At 41.6% G+C, this 25607-nt stretch overlaps 1 protein-coding gene and 1 long non-coding RNA gene across 3 annotated transcripts; one reads left to right on the forward strand and one right to left on the reverse strand.

Annotated features, from left to right (window-relative positions):
- Window positions 1-23601, reverse strand: CCDC14 (coiled-coil domain containing 14). 2 transcript variants are annotated; one of them, XM_053244938.1, is made up of 15 exons: window positions 23453-23570; window positions 22940-23156; window positions 21001-21056; window positions 20179-20248; window positions 15498-15652; window positions 14067-14139; window positions 13843-13977; window positions 13147-13392; window positions 12950-13050; window positions 10199-10769; window positions 8775-8916; window positions 6769-6848; window positions 4865-5083; window positions 4562-4694; window positions 1-1234 (listed from the first exon to the last, which is right to left on the reverse strand). In XM_053244938.1, the coding sequence occupies exons 5-15, from the start codon at window positions 15561-15563 to the stop codon at window positions 262-264; spliced, it is 2739 nt and encodes a 912-aa protein (XP_053100913.1). In that variant the 5' UTR covers window positions 15564-15652; window positions 20179-20248; window positions 21001-21056; window positions 22940-23156; window positions 23453-23570; the 3' UTR covers window positions 1-261. The 2 variants fall into 2 exon arrangements, with proteins under 2 accessions (XP_053100913.1, XP_053100903.1); XM_053244928.1 differs by lacking the exons at window positions 15498-15652; window positions 22940-23156 and having other exon boundaries at window positions 23453-23601.
- On the forward strand, window positions 23571-24980 carry LOC128322873 (uncharacterized). Its single transcript, XR_008306041.1, has 2 exons — window positions 23571-23911; window positions 24721-24980. It is a non-coding gene; the product is annotated as an uncharacterized LOC128322873 (long non-coding RNA).
- The last annotated feature ends 627 nt before the right edge of the window (window positions 24981-25607 follow it).

Below are 25607 nucleotides of genomic sequence, written 5' to 3' on the forward strand. Positions count from 1 at the left end.
TTTATTTGTTTACAAATGCTTTTATTTATTAGAACAAATAAAGGTCTAAATATATAAAAATTACAAGCACATTTCAAATGTACTCTTGCTTTTTATCAGGTAATTTGCACTGACAAAACAACTTTAAAGGTTTAAAAAAGTTCATATTACATCAATTTCAAATACAGCCACTTCTACAAAATAAAGTATAAAAACTATAAATACCATTTGGAGTTTTTTTAAAAAAGCATGTCTTTTTCCTGTTTATTCTAAAGAAGTGCATTAAGGATTTTTTGTTATTTTCAAATTATTTTGCAAAGTCCTTTGTAGTCTAGCTATGTTTGCATCCAAGGCTGCTAGGCCAGTTTTGAAGTCTTCTTCATCTTGAGATGTGAATGTTGAAAAGGAAGATATAGTCCATTCAGATTTTCCTGACATCCTGTCAAAAGTTGAAAAACTTGAGTCAGGAGTAGAAATTCCAGGGGCTTTTTTCTGCCCATTTCCTTTCTGATGCAAAATAGGAGCATAAAAGAATTTATCAGGCTGAAGTCTGTCTGGATTGTCCAAAATCTCTTTAGCAGCTCCATTTGTTATTTCTTTTGGCTGAATGTGAAGCTTCTCATTTTCTAGTTTTGCTGATCTCATTGCTTCAGATTTATTTTCCACAGTCTTTGGACTGTAGCTACCACAGAATTTATTAGAAAACTTTGCATCACTTCGTATCCCAACCCTATCTGGCTGTTTAGAATCAGCTAACCTAAAATCATGGTCCAGTCTCTTTGAAACTTGATGCTGTGTGCCTGTCCTCCATTCAGCTGCTGGTTTATTAGACTGACCACTAGTCAGTGGAATGTAAATAGTCTCATCCGGCTTGTGTCCCTCTATTAAAGTACTTGAGTCACTGGCTCCTTCAACATCAGGCTGTAGAAGTGTAAACATGCTTGTTGGATCCACTATGTCCCCTACCATAACAGGGCTCTTTGGAGGAGTTTGTTCAGCTGTCGTCTTGTCATACACTTGATTTGATTCTTTCCCCTCACCCATTGATAAGTGTTCTGAGTTAATCACAACAGGATCAGTTTCTAACTTTTTAAGGTAGCTCATCACACAAGCACTTAGAGGATGTATCAAGTCAGGCTGCAGCTGTTTCTCATGAATTTCCAGAAGAGCTTTTGACAGACTCTTTTCCTGTTTTGGTTTAGCCGTGTCCATGGTGAGGTCTGAGAGAAGTTTGGACATACTGCCCTGAAGAGCCCTAACAATGATAGAGCAGTTGAGCTTATTAGCACAGCATACATACATACATACATACATACATACATATATAAAGTTATTTGATTTCTATACCGCCCTTCCAAAAATGGCACATAACCCAATGGCTATCTGGCTCAGGCTTACTCTGTTCCAGGGTACAGTCCACCTTGAGGCACCTGGAATGCCCAACAAATGGTGTCCAGACCATGTAATTAACCCTACTATTTAGTCATACTGAGCCTTGGGAGGATTATTTGTGGCTGAAAGTTAAAAACCACATAAAGAGACATGTTCATAAGATCTCCTTTTACCAACTTACCATTATATGAAAGTAAATCATTGTATATAAAAACAACCCATGCAACCTGTTTCTTCTAAGTTATAGGGTGGGTGAGTGAGTGAACTCACACACACACACACACACCCTCCATGTTCAACATTCTCTATCACATTTTAGCATGATTAAGCCCCTATGCCACTCATCCACTCACCCAAAATGGCAGCCTCTTTCCTGTGGTTCTATTCACATTTTAAATTTATTTTTACATGTATATCCCACTCTTTCTCCAAGGAGCAATGATAATTTTGGATAAATTTATCCAATTATCACTGGATAAATTATTCAATGATAATTTCTATCCTCACAACCACCCTATGAGGTAGGTTAGGCTGAAAGATACATGACTGGCCCAGAGTCACCCTGTGAGTTTCATGGCTGAATGGGGATTCGAATTTGGCTCTTCCCAGTCCTAGTCCAACACTCTAACCACTATGCTATGCTCGCTTCAGTGTGTAAGTAACCACTACCATGTAGGTGGAGCACTGTGAGGGAGGATGCTGACTGAGTGGGAAAGGGCTGTGTGATTGGCCCTGCTCACTGGTTGTGGCACACACTCATCAACACATGGACAGAATCATGGGGAACCGAGTGAGTGAGTGTGAGAGAGCAAAAGGGATTTAAGGAATGACAATGCATATCACAGTAGATTCAGCTGCAGTTGCTATAATGCTGCTAGGGAACAGATAAACATTCCTCTCTACAAAAACTGGGGTAAGCAAGGGCAGTTTTATTATCCTACCACCACAATGATGTTCCTGGAGCAGATCTCTTTTATTGGGAGAAAGTGAGAGTGAGAGCTCTCACTCATTCTTACAGGAAGTCTTAGTGACATTTTTATGGTAGGGACAACATCACCTGACACTTAGAAGGGGCAATCTTCACAGAAAGATGTGATGTGTGTATGAGCAGGCAGGCAGAGTTCCTTATAATATATGGACCTTTGTTTTGCCCATCGTAATGGCCAGCATTTTGCATGTATTCTATAATGCTACAAGCTTTTTAAAAGGAACATATTTATTAAGCTTATCAGCCTTCTCCTCTGAAACATTCAAGCTAGTGCACCAACACAATAAAGCCTCAACCACAAGTCCCAATAGTGGAATATTTATTTTATTTGGAGGGGAAGACATATGTGTATGTGTGCAAGTGTACTGAATACAGCCCCCCCGTGCTTTCCTTCTGAACAGCTGATAGGCAGTATTTTAAACTTGGTTGGATGCTCTGTGGGTGCAGTCTCAGTCACTGCATCAGAAGGGAAACTGTGCACGCACAAACCAACTGGAAATACCATATGGTTCCCCATCCAGCTGGGGCTACAGTCCGGATGCAGTAATGCCCTTCTGCGGACTGGGTCAAGCAACAACAACAAGGATTTAACAACTGGAAATGCTCATTTCCATTCTTCAGCAAAACAAGAGTTTTCAATACCATACATGAATCACTACCACCATCTGCTGGTTAACTACTACAGTAATAAAAGAAGAGTTGCTATACCACTAAGTATATGTGACAAACTAAGCTTTCAGTAAAGGTCTGACATGCCACTCCTTTTTCTGGTAAAATATGCAGGCTCTTCAAACCATTCCCTTAACAATATTTCATAGGCAGGTAATGTAAGATCAAAGGAGTCTGCTTCCAGACTCTAATTGACGAATTGGAGGTAATTTGGCCTAGTCTCTTCAGTTTTTTGTGCTTATTTATTTATTTATTTATTTATTTATTTTTGCATTTTTATACCGCCTTTCGTTAAAATATAGCCCCAAGGCGGTTTACAAAAGTTAAAAACATACAATAAAAACACAATAAAAACAACATGCTAAGAGTATAAAAACATATAAAAACAGGCATAAAACAATACAACAAATAAAAACACCCAGAAGCAGCAGTAAAAACGATTATGTAAAAGCCTGGGTAAAAAGCCAAGTCTTTACAAGCTTTCTAAAAGCCATGATGGAGTCCGAGGAACGAATGGCCACTGGGAGAGCATTCCAGATCTGGGGGCAGCAACAGAGAAGGCCCTGTCCTGAGTGCACGACAGCCGGGCCTCTCTCATTGTCGGCACCCGGAGCAGGGCCCCCTCAGATGTTCTTGTCAAGTGGGCAGCAACCCTTGGGAGCAGGCGGTCCCACAAATACCCCGCTGTTCCTATTGTCTATTTTTTTGCATCTCCTCCTATTCATAGTGTTGCTAACTTGCTTCCTTGAGTTAGGTCTTAAACAAACTGAATTCTTGTAACAAACACTGAAGAGAGATCTCCAAAAGCCATTAATTGCTGAAGCACAAATAAAATAATAATAATAATAATAATAATAATAATAATAATAATAATAATAATAATAATTTAAAAAAATCAACAAACAGGTTCCTTTCGTTCCTCTGATCTCCTGTATATCCCTTAGAGACTCTCTGGGTCTACAAAGGAATAGCTAGGAGATTTTTTTATGGCTGAGGAATTTAAGTAAATCCCAATAGGATTCTTCACCTTGGTGTCAGCATGCTGGCCACAGGCAGAGTTCAAATAACTGAACTCTGAAATGAGATGAGTATAGTACACTCATTTCAGCCAAGTGCCAAGTTCTTTTTAAGGTATATTGCTTTCAAACTATAAAGTTACAGAAACAAAATTATAGGGTCAAGACATTCTAATCTAACCAAAATAGTAAGTACTCGCTGGCTTGGGCACAGAGCACCTGTGCCTCTAGTTCAACCCCCTCCTTCCCTCCTCTCGTTCTCAGCCCCTCCAGCCACCACTGCTTTCTCTCCCGCTGCTGCCGTTTTCTCCCCCACTGCCACTGCTTTCCTCTTCCCCTCCCAGCAGCTCGCTTGCGAACTCTCACAAGAACTGCCACTCATGGGATTAGCGATGGGTACATCTTAGAGAATTACAGATAGATAGATGATATAAGTTAGTATCTATGGTGTTGATGAGCTATTTATTCCAAAACCAAAATGAAGAGGTGAGAGGAGAGAAAACCAGGGTATCAATACCTTGTTAATTCACGTAGTCTATTCACTTCTGCATCTCGCTGACGCAATGTTATGCTCAAGATCTGGTTCTCTTTCTCAGCTGCTTGTAACTTATATTGAAAACTCTTCATGTTGGTCACTATCTCATCTGCTTCTAAAATATAGATTCATACAACGTAAACCTTTAAATGTTTATGTAAAAAAAATACTAGAGACTAAAAAAGTTATTTGTAAACCACCTTGAGCAATTTCTTAAAAGACAGCATATCAACTACCTTATATAAATAACATTTAAATAAGTAAAGAGGCAGTCAGTGCACACACCAATTTTGAGTTTTGTTGAGTCAATATCATACTGCTGTCTGTTTTCAAGCAGCTCTTGCTCTCTCTCATGGATTGTGCTGGTCAGTCTTTTATTTTCATCTTTGTGGCATTCTAGGATTTTAATGAGCTCCTCATTTTTATTCTGCAGCAGCTCAATGCTTTTCATGGATTCATTCAATTGGCTCTGTAGTGTAATGTTCAAGGACTGGAGGGAGACAACTGTGGGATGAAAACACACAGTTCAGAGAAACAGTTCAGCTCCACAGACTAAGAGCAACAGGTGAAATGCCCTACCACACATTCTACATGGGACCACCTTAAGGAAAACTATCCAGAAGCTTTAGCCACTGCAGAATATTGTAACTTGCCTCCCAAGACGACACACAAACTTCCTGAAATGGCAGCACTGTGGCTACCATTATTTGTTGGGACTAATAAAGCCCTTAGTGGTTGGGGATTGCCCATCTTAAGACTGTAGGCAGCAGCTCCAATCATAGACATACTGCTGGCTCATGGCACATAGTGCCAGGTTCATCCTACCTTTCCCTTCAGGGTCACAAACACAAGAAATTTGATAGCGTGAACTAGTTCTGCGTTTTAATGCGCCAATATTCAAACCGCAAGAGAAACTTTGCAACAAGTTCCAGAGAGAAGTTTGGAATACTCAGTTCTGAACTAACTAGATTATTTGTAGACATATGCTGTAATGACATGACATTACTTTCTGTGTAAGTTGAGAGCTAGGAGTTAGGTGAGGGTTAGGGTTGTGCACAGAACCGGGTCAGAGGCCCTTTTATAGACCTAAGAACCAGTTCGAAGGTGGTGGTGGGGATACCTTTAAATACCGGGGAGGGTGCTCTTACACCCCCCCTTCCCCCGCCAGTGCAGTCATTGAAGTAAGTCTTGTGGGACAGCAGCATACCTCCTTGCTGCCCCGGTACATCATGGACCAGAAGTGTCCACTGTGTGTGCGTATGTCATGACATGTGTGAGCTCATATGTTGTGACGTGCGCACACGCAGTGGACATTTCTGGTCCATGATGTACCGGGGTGGCAAGGAGATATGCTGCCGCCCTGCGGGGAAAACTCAAGGTATGCTGCTGCTGACAGGGGAAACGCGGTGGCAGGGGTAAAAGCACCCTCCCCGGTTCTTAAAAAGCATTCCCCCCCACCTTCGAACCGGCAGTTGCTGGCTCCATGCACACCACTAGAGAGGGTTGCTGAAAAGTAATGGCATTTTTTAAATCAACACCTTGCAAGGGCAAGAGAGAAAGAATTTATTTCATTTCTTTAATGCAACAAGTGATTATTGCTGTGGCAACACAATTTTAAGAACAACTCAGTATAGCTAAAAGGAATATTCACTATGAGGACACAAAACACAAATAATTGGCCATATATTTACATAGGGCAAGATTGCCGAATATGTATCCAGCTACATAGATATTTTGCCTTTTACTAAATCTATATACTGTATATTTTAAAAAACCCAACAACCCTAGCATTTTCACAGAGCACTACAAATTAACAGTGCCCAACACAGAGAAAATGTCACAATAAGTTATAGAATTAGCACCAGAGTGTACCAGTGTAGGCCACAACCTTGGAGAATTAGACTTGGGTTCACATACACAGTCAGTCATAGACTTTCCAAGTAAGTAATGGGCAATGCAAGACTTGATTCTTCATCCATCTGAAGAGATTAATAAGAGATGTACCTCTTTAGGTTGCTGTGACTGGATGAATGCAAGTTCTCAAGTACTTCATCATTAGACAGAAAAGGCACTGCTTCCACAACTGTGAGAAGCTCAACTAGCCAATACAAAAACATTAGCATTTCTTAAATGTTAGTCTCTTAAAATGCTTTTAAAATACATTTGAATCTTTACATCTTGCAACGTACGTTCAAAGTTGCAATCCGGTCTGCATTCTTTTTTTGCTCTTTCTTGTTCCTTGAGCTGTTGGTTTAATATTCTTAATCGTCTATATGTAAAATAGGAAATAAGAAATATTTTCCAAGCAAATGAGATTAATTATGATGGGGGGAAAAAAATCTTTCTTCCTCAGTTTGAATATCTTTTTAGTTTCGACACAATTCTTCATGCTCTGCTATTTCCTCTTGTGAGTGGAAAGCATTTGGGGGGACAACTGTCCCATGTACTGCTTTCCCAGTAATTCCTATGTTAGGTAGTTGTACCTCAGTTGTAACCAAGATGCAACTTCAAATCAGTTTAGTATTGCCAGTGCTCATCCAATGAAAAGTCAGCAGAAATTGTCAGTCATAAGTCATTGAACACCAGCCATGTTACTTGGTATGGTTGTGTATACATACACTGGCTGATATCCTGACTCATGAAGCAGAGGTGCATATTTTGGGGGGCGATACAGAGGACTTCTGGAGGAAGGGGAGGTAACTGAAATCAACACACAGAAGCACAGGTGAGGTGTTAATCTGGAACTCTTTAGAAGCACTGCTGCTTCTCCCATTGCATTAGTGATTCATTAGGATGTCAGCCACTGATCACCTATATATTTATTTCTCCTGGGTGTGCCATGGAATGTGCGTCCTGGCAAGCCAATGGCAGAGGCCAATAGTGGCGGCAGGCCGGCCTGCTGGGACTGGCTGGCACCGTGACTGGGAGGCCAGCGGTGGCTGTGGAGGCCAGTGGCAGGCCGCAGAACCGATACTCTGCCTCGGCTGTGGAGGTGAGGTGGCGGTGAGCCCGGCCATGGCAGCGCAGCGGTGGGCCGGCCCGCTGGAAATGGCTGGCACTGGGAGGCAAGCAGCGGGCTGCGGAGCCGGTACTCGGCCCAGCGGCAGGCCTGTGGGCCCGGCTGCAGAGGCGAGGTGATGGGCCGGCCGCAGAGTCGCCCGTGGAGCCAAGGCGCCTGTGGGAGGCCGGGGCAGGAGGGAACCGGTTGGCGGAACTTCCCTGTTTGCCGCCTGGAAGGAGGAACGGCGGGGGCCTTTTTGGTCACCCGCCACCAGGTAAGGAGGGCCTGGCCTGTGGCAGCGGAGGTAAGGTATTCAGTGGGGGGAGGGCAAGGGCAAGAGGGAATGCAAGAGAAAGTGGGCCGGGAGGGGAAAGGAAGGGCAGGAGAGAATTGGGTGGCAGGGGGAGGGAGGAGAAGAGGGGTAAGAGAGTGGGGCAAGAGGGAGGGGGGAGGAGGGAGAATGGGCCAGGAGGGAGGAGGGAGGGGAACAGCCAGCCCCAAAGAGCACACAGATGCTCTGTGCAAGTCGGCTAGTAGTTATTGATTATACCAACTGCTAATAAGCAAGAGGAACTAACACTATCAGCATATCTTATCTCTTTGAACTTGTACTGTATATCCCAGTACTAAATTAGATTACTAGTGGGCGGAATATAAAAACTCTACTTTCTCCTAATGATTTCCCATTTGCATGTGGGAACTTAGAGTAGGAATATAAGACGTATGCTGCACTGCACTCTCTGTACTTCCTAATCTTCTCCTATGCCTCTGTCTTCTAAGCACAATACACTGTACTAAGATTTGTGCAAAACTAGGTATGGACCCATGAAGAGATATGTTCTCCTGCCAGATCTAAAAAGACTCAACACCAGAAGTGCTGAACATTCAATTGGTGCTGAAACTCCTGAATGTACTGCACTTATTTTAGTTAAACATTTGATGAAACAAAGTTTAAAGAGCTTTCACAGAAAGTTTTAATGGTTTATAAGCTGTACTTACATTTTACAGACTGAGGAGGAAGAAGATGATAAATAATTTGCTACGTGTCTAGCCTTTGGAAGAGACAAGATTAGAATCCTAATGCAAGTACTCTGCTTTAACCAGGTACTCATCTTTTCATAACTGCTCTAAGCTACAATCTAGATTCTGGAAACAGCCTTAAATAAATGGCTCTTCCATGTAAATATTACTGACCGGCGCAACTGGGCATTTTCACTTCTGAGAGGTTGAAGAGCAAGTGCTATTTCAGCTTGCACAGTTGTACTTCCAACAGCTGCAGGCAAGAGAGAAATACAGTCTTCCACTTCACCTAGGAGCCTCAAAATTTCCGAATCATCTGCAAGGAAGAAAGAAGAATCTGACCATGCAGGCATACACACATGCTTCAGAACATAATATTGTGGAAGATTAAATCAGTCTCTCTCAAAAGTATACAAAGTGTGCCATCTTGGCTCCAAGCTGCAAGACACTTCTATATCAACTTCCTTCATAGGTCACAGTACAAGAGATTTAAAACGGAACCTTGCCTTCATCATGTCCTTTTAAGGTTGGGAGTGAGCAGGGGCAGATTAACAAAAACCAGTAACAAATTAGCATTGTCTAGAGATCTGAGTGTGCAGATCAGTTCATATATATTATCTTGATGTGATCCTTAGAACCATCTTGTAGGGTATTATTACTCCCATATTGCAACTGGGAAGTTAAAACTGAAGGAGTGGATTGCCTAAAACCTAAGTTTGTAGACCGAAGACCTAAATTTGTGACTGAGACAAAGTCCACAGCTCAGTCTCCTAGTCAGGCACAAACCCTTGTTAAGCACTAAATCTGAACCCAGAAGTGCAAAATATCTAATTGGCACCATGAGCCTAGATACATTTTACTTCATATTAAGCACTTTTTAATAACAATGGGATTTACTTCCTATAGCCCGAAAGGGCTAGTATCTTACAGACTTCATAAGAATAAGAGTAGTATTCAGTTATTGGTGCTTTCCAATATATTAAATCTTGAGAAATATCAAACTGCTCAGGGCTGATTTTCTAACTGATCCGTTTGGTCAGCATGGGCAAGATAGAAAAGTAGATAAATTTGCGATGGAATTCTTGGAACACACTTAGCTACTGGCTCATCACTTGCTTGCCATCCTCATCAGTTTTTACAGATGTTTCATGTTCATTGCCATCACTTATCAAACACTCCTTCAGAAACTCTTATGAGATCATGACAGAGGAAGGACCCAAAATTATTTCAATAGTACCACTATGCAGGAAATATGGAAAAGGAGTGAACTGTGAACAGATCTGACTGGAAAAGAGGGAGCTTATTTCACATCACTTTGTGAGAGTTGCATTTCTTTTTAAAGATAGAAAGCACCACTTAGCCTTATTCAGAATGTGAATCCTGGCTATATCTCCTAAGCATTTAAATAAGGCTTTTGCAAGTGAAGGTTCCAATGTATTATAACCACTATTAGTTTTGAGTGTTTAGGAGAACAATGAAATATTATATGCAGCCTTCTAAGAAAGAGAAACACACTATGAATTTAGATTTTGCTACATTTGTATTCAATTTTGTGGAAACATCCATCCATCAAGGCATGAATGGAATTTTTTTTTTACCATGGTCTGTTACCAGGGCCTTGAGCTCTCCCAAAAGATACTTCACTGTTGTCACTTTTTGAGCTGTTTTTTGTAGGCTTGTTTTTTTAGTTTGTACAACTTTGTCAAAACTAGTCTGACAGCTTGTATCTCTCACTGGTGCCATGTCAACTCCATCCAAATCTTCCTCTTCGCTCAGAGAACCCTTGCTATGTTCCACAGCAGTTTCTTCTTCTTTAGAACTCAAAGACTTGGGCTGTATTGGATCAACATCCTGGTACTGTTCATTCATCTTCCCACTCTCTTTTTCATGTGCTTGCAATAGAGCTAGATGAGCCTGAATACACCTTATTAGGTCTGCCTCTTTCAGCTGCTGTTCATGTCTTCCTTGATCTGACACAGTCTCTCTGCTTTCTAGTGGAGGAAGGCCAGTAGATGCCATGGGATTGTTTGGAGCAGACTGAAGCATATGGGAAAGAGCAGGGCATACAATGGTAGGCTGCACTTGGGCCACAGAAGCAGTGGAACCTGCTGGCAAAAGAACAGGGCCCATCTGTGATGCACACTGATTGCAGTTTTCAATGGGAACCACCTAAATCAAGTAAAGGCAAATAATCATTATTCTGCATTGAGCTCTTAATCCTAAGAACATTTACTTGCAAGTAGTTAGAATGAGAAACATAGTGTTCTTTAATGTTCAGCCTTAATACCCCTAACCTAAGAACTACTATAATGTACACTTCACTTTTCTGTCACACACACACTCAAAGTGGATCCTTGCATAGAAGAAAATAATGGCACAAAAAGATGAAACAGTTTGAAAATTGCAGCATTAGGGACTCTGCACAAGAGTAGAGCAGATCCTAGACTAATGCACTTTAAAAACCTATCTATTCCTCCTTATGCACACTTTAGATGAGCACAGCAGCTAGTAAAGCCTGCCCTAAAACTTATGTACTGTTTTAAGATCAGACTACTAGAAAAAAACATATTACAGCTATCTAACACACAAAGGGAAACGGCATGCAAGAGCTTGTTTACATGACTAATTAACTGAACTTGATGGTACTTAGCAGACCTTATTGAACATATATGGGAATTGGGATGGCTGCAGTGGTGTTCTTCAGAATGGTACCACTTTGAAGAGGTTTGGATTTCCCACTACAATTCTGTGTTAACCTTTGGATTTAGCTATTGCGGTTTACTGTGTTATGGCACAAAAGCACACAGGAGTTACTCAGCTAGGGAATAGGAAAGCATTCAAATCTCTGCTAGGCTTCAGCCAAGTTCCAGCACAACCTCGAGAGTAACAGTGGTCAACATGAAGTATTATGACTACTCATCTACTCCTAGGCCAACACTCATTAAGTTGCATCAGACCAGAGACATTCAAAGAACATGTTCAATATGCCTGTGCAAATTTGGATTCAAACATTAGGATTTTATCTGAAATTGCCCAAAATTGGTAAAAATATGTAAAATACAAATGTGATCTTTAAAAAAAATTAGATTGGTAAGGTTGAAATTAATTCTGAAATATCAGAATTAATTTTGGAAATACTTCAGAACTAGAAAAATGGAACAGGATTTCCCCCCATAGAGATGAATGGGGGAAAGGCAGGGAGAATCACAAAAATTGGTCCTAGAGCCTTGAAACTTGCCTCACATATGTGGGAGGTGGTCAGGGCCCACTGTAGTGAATATGAAAAGAATTGGTCAACCTCCTGATTTTTAGTAAATTTTTGAAATCTTTGTTTTTTTAAAAAAGATAAAAATGGTGAAACTTGACTTGTTTCAAGCCAGAACTTTACAAAACATTATGGATCTGAAGCCCTCCCCTAGGACCATTACTCTACTCCCATGTGGAAGAACAAGGACATTCCTTTGATTTTATATTATTTTTTGTCTTCCCCATTGCAGAAGCACACAGTCAGTAGAAGTGAAAGTAGTTTGAATGTTTTTGGTTTTGTGGGTTAGAAAGAATTTCTCACTTTCCCTTCTAGCCATTAAGGGATTAGAAGATGTGAAATCCTTTTAAAAAGTCTGCCTGTTCCTGCAATGGGGAAGAAAAAAATTAATATGAAATCAAAAGAATGTCATTTTCCCTCCACATGTGAGTGGAAGGTTGGTCCAAGGAGGGTCTTCAGTTTCAGAAGTTTTTGTAAGGTTCTGGCTTGAAAGAATCTAGATTTCACCAAGTTTAGCCATTAAAAATAAAATATATATATTACAAAAAAATGACCACAACTGATCCCCTTCCCCACATATGTGGTAGGTTTTAAAGCTTTAGGACCAACTATTATTATTATTTATTATTATTTCGATTTCTATACCGCCCTTCGGAAAATGGCTCAGGGCGCTTTACATAGAGAAATAATAAACAAATAAGATGGCTCCCTGTCCTCAAAGGGCTCACATTCTAAAACGAAACATAAGATAGACACCAGCAACAGTCACTGGAAGTACTGTGCTGGGGGTGGATAGGGCCAGTTACGAGACTAGTGATTTTGGGGTGTCTTTTTAAAATTTCCCCATTGACCACTATGAGGAAAAATCTGAATTTAAGTCTGAATTCAGATTTGGAATCCAATCTGATATCGCCATAGCCAATAGAATCTGATATTGTCAAATTTAGATTTGGTCAAATCTGAATTTTCTGAACACACACAGGTCTAATCAAGATTATGCAAAAGAAGATTTTAAAGCAAGGTTTGACTATCAATAACATGTACGGAATAAAACATGACAATGACAATTTGACTGTTTACTTACAGGCTGAATAACTGAGGGGTTAGCTGCCTGTTGTGGGGACAGAGCTGGTGTGGAGGTAGGTAAACGGCAATTGAATGTGGTACTAGGCTGATATGCTGCCACTAGTGGAAAGCAAAGATCAGTAGTGTTAATAGTAAGGTCAATTTTAAGCAAAAACAAAAACAAAAAACTGTCCAACTACAACATTCTTTACTCACCATTTTCAGGAATGATGCAAAATGGCACATCAGGAATACCACTGGATTTTTGTGGAGGCTGGCTGTTTATCAGAGACATTTGGGTTTGTACATGTTCACACAGTTTCTGCTGCATTACAGAAGAATGCTGGGTGCAAGGGACACAAATTGGCTGAACACAAGAAGCTTGTTCGGTGCTTACAGATGCTTTGTCTTTTACAGCACTAGGTACATTGACTAAAGCTGGCTTTCTATTTGGCACAGGCACTATGAAAAACAAAAGGAGGAATATTTAGGTTTTCTACCCAGATGCAACACAATCCTGTTCCTGCAGTGTATAATGAATATACTGGTATAATCCAGAGTACATTCAAGCTGATGGATGAAGCAAGTTCTGTCTGCTAGACAGGTGAGTTCTTCTAAATATGTAGGGCAGGATCCAGACTAAGTCAGGACTAAGTCTCTTTGAAGTTAATGGGACTTAAGTTAGTAGTGACTAACTTGTTTGATTTATATTCAGTGGTGCTTAGTCATGGCTTACCTAGTCTGGATCCTTCCCACAGAGCATAGTAAGATTAGTTGGAAACAAAACCAGAGCTTTAAAACAAAGTATCTCCTTATTTTGCTGGATAATTTCTATAGTTAATAAGCTAAACACTGAATGGAGAAATTAGTTATGGTTAAACTATTTGTTTAAGCCAGAGGAAAACTACTTACCAATTTCTTTTTGTGCAGAAATTGTATTTTTCTTTGGGCCCCTTTTCTTTGGACCATTTACTTTACTGAGTAAGGGTCTGGAAGTTGTTCTTACAATAGCTGCTTTTCCTGGTTTTCGACAGACAGTCTCCATCTCTAGCATAATTTCAAACCAATACCAGTTAGCAACAAAGTAAGCCATCCATAGAGTGAAAACTGCACTCAAGTAAGCAAAAGGAAATTACCTTCATTATCATTCTGCAAAATATCATTTAGTAAAGCTGCACAGCGATCAAGACCATTATGAATAGTTGCAACCTACGGAACAAGAACAATAATAAGGCTGAAGGCAATGGTCAGCAATCAAGACCATTATGAATAGTTGCAACCAATGGAACAAGGACAGAAATAAGGATAATGGTTTCCTGTCAATCAAAGCGGCTCATTCATTAAACCTATGTTATTCTGTGAGCTAGCAAAGGTTTCAGTCTATATATAATATGTTGCAATAGAAACAAATTTGTGCTTTAGAATGCATCAACTTCCTTTGAAGATATTCCAGAAACAAATGGGCTTTACTGAACTTCAACAAACTTGCTAGGATGAAATTGAAGGGATGGTAGCACTGGGCATACTGTGTGTGTGTTGAAAGTGGCAGTTGGCACATGAGAATATAGGTAAGTCACACAGTGGAGTATAGAGAGGAAGGAAAACAGGCACCTGGGAAGGTCACAGAATACTAGGATTATTACAAGTCCTGGCCAAACCCCATTCTAGTTGGCCAGGATTTCTTTATCTGCCTCTGATAGAGATACCCGACATTTTTGTAATCAGAGAACTGTGCATAAACCAGATGCAGAAACTTTAAGCATTCCAAATTGTAGAGAAGACACATAGTGTATTGTGCATATCTGGAAGAGTGGTAAACATACAACATTATTTATAGGCTAGCCATCAGAATTCCTTTTAAATGCCTTTCATCATATTTTATTTTAAAAAATGTATATCCTACCTTTGCATCTTAGAAGTACCCAAAGGAGCTTACACACAAAATATTTAACACACCAATAATTGCAAACAACCACAGTATTGAAATACACAACCAGTTGTTTTTTTTAAATCTCAAGACTGAAGGGAGATGGTTACAACTCAGGCAAATTATAGGCCCAATGAAACAATGTGGTTTTAATCTTACCTAAGAATATCATTAGGGAGGGAACAGGATGGAGCTCCCGAGGTTTGGACTACTAGAGCCTGGGTTCTATCGCTTCTAGCTGTCCGCTGCATATTGCCAGGGGTTTTTTATATATATATTTAACCCCTGGCAATATAGGCTCAGTTCACCAGTCAGACAAAAATTTTACTTGTCAGATGGTTCCTTGAGTTATGTTGCTGCATGCTTGCTGTTGGGCACACACTGTGTGTTTTCTTCTGGTTTGGAGTTGTGGCCTTTTCAACATATAAGCTACCATGAGGGCTGCATAAGTGAAAACTATTTTGTCCAGTTATTTGTGAATAAAATAGAGCCAATTGTCTCTGTCTTGTTTGTATGTGGGTGTGTACACACATACTCCCTCACTCTATAGGAAAATTTAATCAGTGAGCAATTTCCAAAATGCCATCTTTTGATGGGTTGAAAACAGTTTCTGTTGTGGAGAAAGAAACATTGATCTTACCTGTGAAGGGTTCTTTTTCGAAGTGGACGGAGGTAATCCTAACATAATGGGTTGTGTGCCCAGCATGCCTCAAAAACAGACAGGATAAATTTCAGAGCAGCAGATAGCTCATATCCAGTAGTTTCCTAGTTGGCACCAAAACCCCAGTTCTGGGACTGTTGCACAGAAGTATAAGAGAGAGAGAGCTAAACATAGAATTAGTAGTAACACTGATAAATACGAGAGGTAAGCCAATAAGGGAGAACGTGTGTGTGTGTGTGTACGTGTGTGTGTGTGTCTGTCTCCTCCCTCCTAGGAGTGGTCCTCTCCCCAAACTGGCACCCAGCCGAGGGAAACAACATCTGCGAGTGGGCTGGATTACCTCTGTCCACTGTGAAAAAGAACCCTTCACAGGTAAGACCAATGTTTCTTTTCCCACAGTCGACAGAGGTAATCCTAGCATAATGGGACATGCCCAACAAACAGAGATATGGAAAGGGGTGGGGGGAGCAGATGTAATATACCAATATACCACCTGTTGTAGGACTGTGTGGCCTAGAACTGCCTGAGCTACATGGAAGGATGCAGTCTTGAAAGGTTTGATGAAGTGGGTGATAGAGGATGAGGTCATCAGTTGACCCATGACTTGTCAAGGGTACATGAGCAGAGAGTTTGCTGACTCATGCACGCTTCTGGTATGGTGTGCAGTAATGAAGTAATGAAGAAATACATTGGACAGAGAGCTGGCAGCAGTAATTCACTTGGCTAAAGTGATTGGGAAACCTTGTTCCCTAAGGAAAAGGGATGAAGGATATGAATAGGGATTAAGCACATCGGCCAGGCTTAGTACGCTTAACTTAAATTCGGAGAGCCTGGCAGACATCCAGGTAATGCCAGATTGTTTCTTCAGGATGCAATGGAGAAGGGGATAAGGAGGAGAGGACTATGTCCTGGGGAAGGTGGCCTTGACCTGAGGGATAAAGGCTGGATCGAGCTGGAGTACGACAACGTCTTTTTGAAAAATGCAAGATCTTTTCTGCCTGACAAGGCACCGAACTCTGTGGGAAGTGGTGTTTGCAACCATGAAGAGGACCTTGAACAAAAGGAGCTGAAGGGGAATAGAGCGGACGGATTCAAATGGAGCCTGAGTTAGAGCATTCAAAGACCTTGTTGTGAGACTGCAGGCATGAGGCTTTCTGTCACCTAGCAGGGGGTGTGCGTTTATCTATTATTCTGGAGAACAGGGAAGAATGTAAGAACTTGGGGTCTCCAAGCAAACCATGTGATAGCTCTGGAGGGAAGTTAGCAACCTAACAGCAGCTTGTGATTTGTTTGTATGTACTCCCGACAAATATGTCTGTGAGCCTACTGATGTATGCATTGACAGAAAAGTATGCTGAGAACTGCAAATGAAGAAAGGCAATTATATCAAGTAAATGCAGCCCTGTGAAGAGAACCAACTAGTTTATATTTATTGCTAATGCCTGGTATAATGCCATGGCTGGAGTCCCAGGCGGCAGGTCAGATCAGGTTTTTTTTTGTTTTTTTTTATAACGCCCCTTGTTCCTAGTTCACTAGAGTCACAGGAGTGAGCACTGCTGCTAACGGGCATATGGCGGGGGCGGGGGAAACACAGTGTTTGTCCTTTCCTCCTCCTCCTTCCTCAGTTGGAGCCTGCATTTGTTAGGTGGGATGCAGGGGGAAAGTGTGGCATTTGCCAGTTCCCCCTCCCCCATGGCGAAGCCAGAATTCTTTGGTGCGGGTGTTATAAGGGCGCCTGTTGGCAGTCACACGGAGGGCTGGCAGTAAGTGGTGGGAGGCCCTGCTGCCAGACCATTTGGGCTCACTGAGCCTGACCACAGGAGCCCTCGGCTTCTTTCGGTGCTATCTGGAGTGCTCTGCAGTCTACTTTTTGCTTGCTTGCTTGCCCTTGCCAGGAACCTCAGCCTCAACAGAATGCCAATTCTTTTGCTGCTTTGTTATGCAGCTGGGTTTAGTGCCTGCGCCAGAAGGAGATGTAGGACGGAGGCATTTGGGCTAGAGGAGGCTGATTTAGGAGTACAAGCTTGCCCTCAGAGTGAAGTCTTTCCAAGAGGGATCCCAACAAACATTCTCTGTTGTGGCATGAGTCCATCCAGAGAGCAGGGAAGGAGACAAACAACTCAAAAATGAAAGGGAACTAAAGACTCAATTAGCCAAATTAAAGAGTGACAAAAAGCATTTTGAATTTTAAGTAAAAGAACAATAAACAACTCCCTTCCCACCCTGGCACAATTGGGGGGGGGGGAGGAAGTGTATAGAAAGAAACCTAGCCTGAGTATAAGAAATATGGAGTTCTCTCTAAATGCTGTTTCCTGAGGCAAGACAGGAATGGAATTATTATTATTATTAATTATTATTATTTATTTGATTTGTATACCGCCCTTCCAAAATGGATCAGAGCGGTTTATGCTGGCGCCAACTAGGTAACCACCAGGTCTGAGCTCTGTTTTTGAGGCATGCTGGGCACATAACCCATTATGCTAGGACTACCTCTGTCCACTGTGGGGAAAAATGGCTTTGCATTCATTTCATTTTTTGATCAATGAATATTGGTCTTGTGGACCTGCACAACATAAGGCTCAGGGGACGGATCCAGCCCATGACTACTTCTTGGCTGGCCCCCAGGAAGGAATATTCTGCAGCAATATCAGGAGCCATGAATAGCTCATGGGCTGTCTTGCTGACGAGCAGCAGCAGCTCAAAGAAGTCGGGCCACTCGAGATCAAATATCCCTGGGCCAGAGTCCACTGACACTCACTGACACTGGATGGGATCCCTCCATCCCCTGGCCTTTCCCCCCTGACTCCAAACCTCTGCCCCTTCATTTTCATTAATATTTTAAATAATTAATTTTAATGTAATAATTAATGCATTGAAAATTGACCTTGGCCCCCACACACCAAGGCACGGTGGGTCCGGGCCCATGGGGGCATTTGAGTTGTGCACCCCTGGACTCTCAAGACAATCATCCCCCTATAGGCCCTCCTCCAGTTATGCAGCCCATGAGGTGCTGGATTACTCTGACCCAACTCCCTCAATTTGTGGCCATGTTTTCTGGAACAAAAACTTAATATGAGATTGTAGAGGATTTTCTTGTCCTTTTCCACAATCTTGCTGAGCCAAAACAGACCAGGATTTCTCTTCTCTGCAAATCATGCTCAAAAACCAAAGTCACACAAGGTGGTTCAACTGAGGTTACTAGAATGTAAATGGATCTCTTACTCCCACCAATCCAAAAAGAACACACATTCATTTTCTCGCTAAAAATATCTAATGCAATCAGTTTTTTAAAAACCTCAAAACAGCAACACTGGAAAGGACTTTTGTCTCCAAACTTGCAGTCTTATACACACTTAATTGGAGTGGTAGTTGTTCCATTACCTGAGATTTACCTCCAAGTGAATTCCTTGCAAGCAAGTAGAACTTCTTGCAACTAAACACATCATGGATACAGCTCTGGTCGCTTCCCTCTAGCCCTTGAGAGACAAGCAGCTCCTGCCACCTGCTCCTGCCTCCGAGGCTCTTTCAGAGCCTTCACAGAGGAGCACATTAAGAGAAGCCCTCCAGCTATTGTTCCTCATCTCTCCTTGGCTGGTGGAAGAACCTGCCAAACCGGTAAGGCAGAAAGTTGAGGTGACTGGCCACTGAGGTCCCACCAGTAGACAAGTGGGTTTACTGAGCCCTACATATTGCAGATGAACTTTGTAGGCATATGGGAGCACAAATTGCTTGATATTGCGTGATATTGTGTGAGGCATTCTCACACAGTCCAGGCAGGGCATACGAAAGCACTTTCTCAGAACACAAGTTGGTATCCCTCCAGTAGACCACAGGACCTCAGTGTAGCTTTGCAGGACAAAAGTCCCTCTTCAGCTCCCCAGATGGCTCCCAATACAGATATTTCCCATTCAGTTTAACACATGTGCCACTTACATACCAAAAAGCCCCCAAACACTCAATAATGTTGTATCTATACCACAGACTGCATAGCAAGGTGCCTCTTTAATCACCACTATCACCGTTTCCTCCCAAATCAATCACCACCATGAAACAACCCATATAATTGCTTTCCTGTGTCTATCAGGCCTATCCAACATATTTGGTAACATGCATATGCATGTTATGTATATCTCTACCCTTACAATACTAGCAAATGAACCAAATTCAAACACTGAGCACATACAGAGAAGCCTTTTCAGTGGCTGTTACAACTTTTATCTCCCTCCTCTTATCTGGAGACACTGAAGCCCAAGCCCTTTTCTGAAGCATTGCAAGAATTTACTTGGGCAGGCATCTGAGGCAAGGGTTCCTGGTGGGATCTGGGGGTATTAGTATTTGCAACCATTTCTATTGTACTCATTGTTATTTGGCTGTCTGATGCATTTACATGTAGTCCTCTGGACAGTGTGGAGACCAAGCCAACAAAATACATTAGAAAGGTTGAAGCAGAATGCTGGTGAGTGATCTAGCACAATGTAGTCACAAGATGGACAGGTTGTCATCCCTGAGAGGTACAAACATTGAAAGCCTACTCGAGCATTAACCATTTAATCTCAGATTTTATTTACAAAGTATGTTGTAAATGCCATTTCATAGAAATGCTCAATGTGTTACAAAGAAACAAAGCAGCCTGGACTGGTGAATTACATTCTCTTCTTACCTGATCCTCAGAGTCTGTGGAATACAGAGAGAAGCCAGATTCTGAATCTGCTACTTTTCTCAGAACGTTCCTGAAACACAAAGATGGTGTATTGGCAATATCTTCATTCTTATTTATTTATTTCACACACACACACACACACACACACACACACACACACACACACACACACGGAAACCTTTTGTGCTTGGATATCTAGGAAAGAAGAAATGCTAACACACAGTGGTAGTTACTCTAAAAGCAAATTTCACCAAAACAGTCTCTGTGAATGGAGTGCAGGTTCCACTTGAAAAAGAATGAAAGATGACACTAAGTGTGGTCCTAACTAGACAAATGTTACCAAGACAGTCATTCATTAATTTCTCTTAAATCATCATCATGCTTGGAACATCCCCCATGATTAGCTCCAAGAACTATCTTTGCAAGAACCACACATTTAGTTAGCTAACAGTACAACATATCTGAGGCAACAGTAACAATAAGCCACTAACACCTTCACTAATATAAAAGGTATCAATGAATATGAATATTTATATACCGCTTTTCAACAAAAGTTCCCAAAGCAGTTTACACAGATATGAATAAATTTTAAAAATGGCTCCCTGTCCCTAAAGGGCTCACAATCCAAAACAAGAAATATACAATGGACACCAGCTACAGCCCACTGGAGGGATGCTGTGCTGGGGTTGGATAGGGCCAGTTGCTATCCCCCGCTAAATAAAGATAATCACCATTTTTAAAAGGTTCCTCTATGCTCAGTTAGCAGGGAACACTAAATATACAAGTGAATATATTAAATTATATCAGTGAATATATTCTTACTGTTTTTTCCTGCTTGCTTGTTTAGCAGATCCTGTCAACCTTCCTGAAGATAGCACCTGTTGATTATACACAATCAGTCAATATATTAATAGAGCAACCCTTTCGAGCTTACCAAGAATGAGATTTTTAAAAAATTAAATTCTATTCAAAGTAAGTACATTTGTACAGGTAAGAGCTCATGCCTGGGATGACTAAGTTTTAATAATTTGAAATGCATGGGCATGACAGACACATCAAACTACATCGATATTGCAAGTCAGCCCATGAAATGCAGCAATATAGCATGTCTGTAGAACTTGATGAATACGTTAGGAGCATTTAAATCAGGCTGATTTAAAACAATGATTTAAACCATGTTTTAAATCACCAGAAAGACACGAGTTTAAATCATGGATTTAAATAAAGTTTCACATTTTGAAATTAATATATTCCTCAACAAAGCATGCAAATGCATATTAATTGGGTGCTATAAGAATTCCACCAGAATGGTTTGCCATGAAACAGAATCTTTAGGTAGCCTAGGAGATATTCCAAAATGTTTGGTAATTCAGCTCACATACACTGTGAAGTTATGTTTGCAAAGATAAGAGACAGATTTCTGTTTCACTATCTCCATCAATATGCAGAGAAAGATACAAGCTCACTTCCAAACAAAATGTAACTCTTCACATGTCATATGGTCCTGTGTATTTGGTTTTTTGTTTTGCTTTACTTTGTTTTAACTAGTTTTTTTGAGGGTGGTGGTGGTGGTAAATAGCTGCAGGTACCCGATCTGGACAGTCTTAAGATGGAGTAGGGTAGATTTTATGCAGATTTAAAAATGGACTACAGGAGTCTAATCAAATTATGATTGTTACTACAAACTGCAGGCTCAGTGTTTTCCCATCATATCCATCTTTTTAATCCCTTCTTGCCCCTTTGCTTTACTATCAAGCATGAAGATCCTGGAGCATTGAAAAAGTGGCTTGTTAATTTGTGATATTCTAGTCATGCCTAATGAAGGCATTACTCTTCTTTGGCTTTTAGATTTTCTTCTAAGAGATCAACAAGGCTCCTTACCACTTTTAATTAAAACAGTCAATTTAAAATACATTAGATGACCTTATTCATGATTTTGCTGTTTCACATTGAATTATAGTGTACCTAAGAACCATAAAAATTCTGGAAAATGTTTGGTACTACCTCTGTCTCTTCTTCCTAATCCTAATATTGGGCCTTGCTTAATGGGCAGCAGCGATATAGGAAGATGCTGAAAGGCATCATCTCATACTGTGCTGGAGAAGGCAATGGTAAAGGAGTCGAAGTCAACTTGACGGCACACTTTACCTTTACCTTAATTATCAGTATTCACCCTTAACTGCATCAAAATCTAGATATAAGTAACTCTAGCTGGTCACAAGCATTTCTTCTTACTCTTCCCTCTCACTGCTATCTCACTGCTGTCAAACTACACATTGTGTCTGGGCCCTATTTATTTATTTAACTTATGTGGCAAAGTGCCACATACATAACGGCACCAAATCATGTGTGCTGGGCTTGGGATCACCCATACCAGCCCAGAGTCATCCATCCTCCTCACTCTCGCCTTATTCCAATGTTATGTCCAATGTGCATAGTCTGTCTACAGGGTATACATCTCCTCCAGATCTGTATTCACATATGGTCAACACATACATAGTAGTACACTTCCTATCTGTACCCTGCATTTGAAAAAGTCTATACCCGAGGAAACCCCTATATCGGGCAGCAGCGATATCGGAAGGTGCTGAAAAGCATCATCTCATACTGCGCAGGAGGCGGCAATGGTAAACCCCTTCTGTATTCTACCAAAGACAATCATAGGGCTCTGTGGTCTCCAGGAGTCGAAAGCAACTCGATGGCACACTTTACTATTATTCATACAACCCTATGTACATGCAGCGCAGGCACCTATACACACCTACAACATGCCCTCTGAATGGGGCTCCTGGGAAGAAGGTAAATAAATACAACAGTGAGCTGGCTGAGAAGAGGAATATGGCAGAGTTCCCAGGGGGTCAACGGAAGTTGGAGCCTCCGCTCTGACCAGGCTGGAGAAGCCCGTCCACGCCGCGCCCAGAACAGCCACTTATGGAATTAGCGTCCTTTCGCACTGTTGCTCTCATTTCCTTGATGTGCTAGTGAGAAAAAGAATGCCTTGCAAAAGCTGCTTTCCGTTGCTTAAACGGGAATGCCATAAAAGAAAGGCTTTTCAAGGGCGAGTGGAATGCTTGTTTAAGACAACAATACAATAACTTTTCTTTCTTCCTTGCCTTTTTAAAGTTATGCTTGCTTCACTCCTCTACCCACATTGGTTTCTCTCCTATTGTGAGGTGGGGGGGGGGCTGATTCCCACACCACGCTCCCTCTGCTTTCGACTACTACTCCCTTTATACGCCTTCCCACTCCTCCGAAGCTGCCCTGGGGCTTCTACCTTAGGGTGCCGTAACAAGACGGGCCTCGCCATCGCGATGCAGCGAAGAACGCAGCAGGACTAGGGGGTGGGATCCTGAGCCGACTGACAGCTGCAACGGTTACTTAGGAGGCAAATCCCAACTCAGGCTCCGCCCTCTCCAACAGGCGGTAATATGAGCGGGAAAGCGGGGGGGGGGGAAGAGGAGAACGAAAGGAGGATTCCAATTGGTAGAAATTATTGTGCAGCTGGACCAATAGCGACAATGGAACGCGAGATAGGCGTGACTTAGGCGCTTATTGCTTATTTGTCCCCAAAGGGAAGGTGGTCCCAACGCGGTTTAAATAGACGCTGGGCTGCTGCAGTTACGGCTCCTCTCCCGAGAGGGAGTAGGTTGGTCCTTTGTTGTCTGGGCTCGCGATGGGGCTGCCAAACCGAACCGCTTCAAACAAAGCGAGCAGTATAGCTGTCGTGGCCAAAGTAAGAGTCCTGTAGTATTTCACAGACTAAGAAATTGATTGCAGGATACACGTTTGTATATGTCCCACCCAATATGTTAACATATTTTCTATAAACATTTGTTAGCCTGTGTGATGGCACGCTCGTGTTGCAGAATAAACCAGTTATTCTAATTTTTCTGGCTGGACTTTCTCCCTGTGCCGAGGATTGTTCATCCATCCAGTGCAATTTAATGTAACATTACTTCTTTACTTTACGGTAAAGTGTGCCGTCGAGTCGATTTCAACTTCAGGCGCTCACAAAGCCCTGTGGTTTTCTTTGGTAGAATACAGGAGGAGTTTACCAATGCCTCCTCCTGTGCAGTATGAGATGATGCCTTTCAGCATCTTCTTATATCATTGCTGCCCAGTATAGGTGTTTCTTCCCATAGTCTGAGGAACATACCAGCAGGGATTCGAACCGGCAACCTCTGACTTGGTAGTCAAGCCATTTCCCCGCTGCGCCATTAGGTGCACTGGTGCATAATTATAATATTGGAATACAGAAGTCAGAGTTTTACTCTAATAGTCTGAGGCAGAGGGAAGATTAAAAAGTATCACTATTGCTAAGGTATTATGCTGTATCACACAAGAACAGAATTGCTTTTGTATTATGGATGGAGAAGAAAAATTCTGTCATGGTTTCACCTGAGAACGCACACACACCCCACAATCTTCTGTGGCTTCTCAGCTTTCACTTTGCTCTATTCGTGCTAGAAGGGGCATTTTTGCATTCAGAATTTCCTGCTGTTGGATGGAGAGTGAGTGGAATTTTTTTTTTGACCCTTGAAGGGTTGCTGTAGGAGACAGGGTTCCTGCTGTTCCATGCCTTAAGGACTGAAGCCTGAAGTAGCAGAAAAGGCTAGGATCTGCTTTGTTATCCATCTTCTATATGAGACTCATCTGAAACTGGTTTGCTTTCACCCTCACAGACACCCTTCTGAGATAATTAAGGCACAGTGTTTATATGTGTGTTGTGGGGTATTAATACATGTGAATAATTTGTTCAGATTGATTTGTAAATATTAACAGTACATAATTTATTTCAATTGCTTCTGAGTCCTTTCTGTTTTGGTCTCTGGAGTGTTGATTCTTTATTAACTGTTCTGATGATTTTAGTTGTTGGCTGCTAACAGCACTCAACATGTGCTCAGAGGCACGTTACCAAATTCTTCTTAAACATTGCTGTAACACTAATCCCTAGCTTTTGCTGCTGCCATCAGCCCATGCAGGTAGTGCATTGGAGTATGGAAGACCTAGACAAATTGAGTTTTCACGGTTATAATTTTGTAGGTCAGTATAATATCTCAGACTGGACATCAGATCTCATGCCTTCATAGTCTGAATATTATGGGCCATGACTTTTCTCACTTTTTGGAGCTCAGAGCTGCTGCCACTCTCATCATTATCCTGTAAATCAGAGCTTTAATTGAATATGTATTATTGTGGCTGTTTTAACTTTTTGGTACGCCACCCTGAGCTCTGAGTGGCACATTACCAACTGAGGAGGCGGAATACTACAACTACCACTACTACTAATAGCAATAATAATACTAATAATAATGAGGGTACTTGGCACTTGAGCATAACGGAAGTTCACGAAAACAGAGTAGGGCAGTGGTGGCCAACCTGAGGCTCTCCAACTGCTGTTGGACTACAACTCTCATGAGGATGAGAAT

This window comes from Hemicordylus capensis, chromosome 1 (assembly GCF_027244095.1).
Source record: "Hemicordylus capensis ecotype Gifberg chromosome 1, rHemCap1.1.pri, whole genome shotgun sequence".
NCBI lineage: Eukaryota > Metazoa > Chordata > Lepidosauria > Squamata > Cordylidae > Hemicordylus > Hemicordylus capensis.

Bases quoted from the DNA above. Each gene is read 5' to 3' on its own strand.
- CCDC14 (XM_053244928.1), bottom strand. From the start codon at position 23,485: ATGGCGAGGCCCGTCTTGTTACGGCACCCTAAG. The intron at 21,057-23,452 runs GTAGAAGCCCCA...TATAATCAACAG, and splicing joins TCTTGTTACGGCACCCTAAG to GTGCTATCTTCAGGAAGGTT. The intron at 6,849-8,774 runs GTCAGTAATATT...TTTTACATATAG, and splicing joins GAAAATGCCCAGTTGCGCCG to ACGATTAAGAATATTAAACC.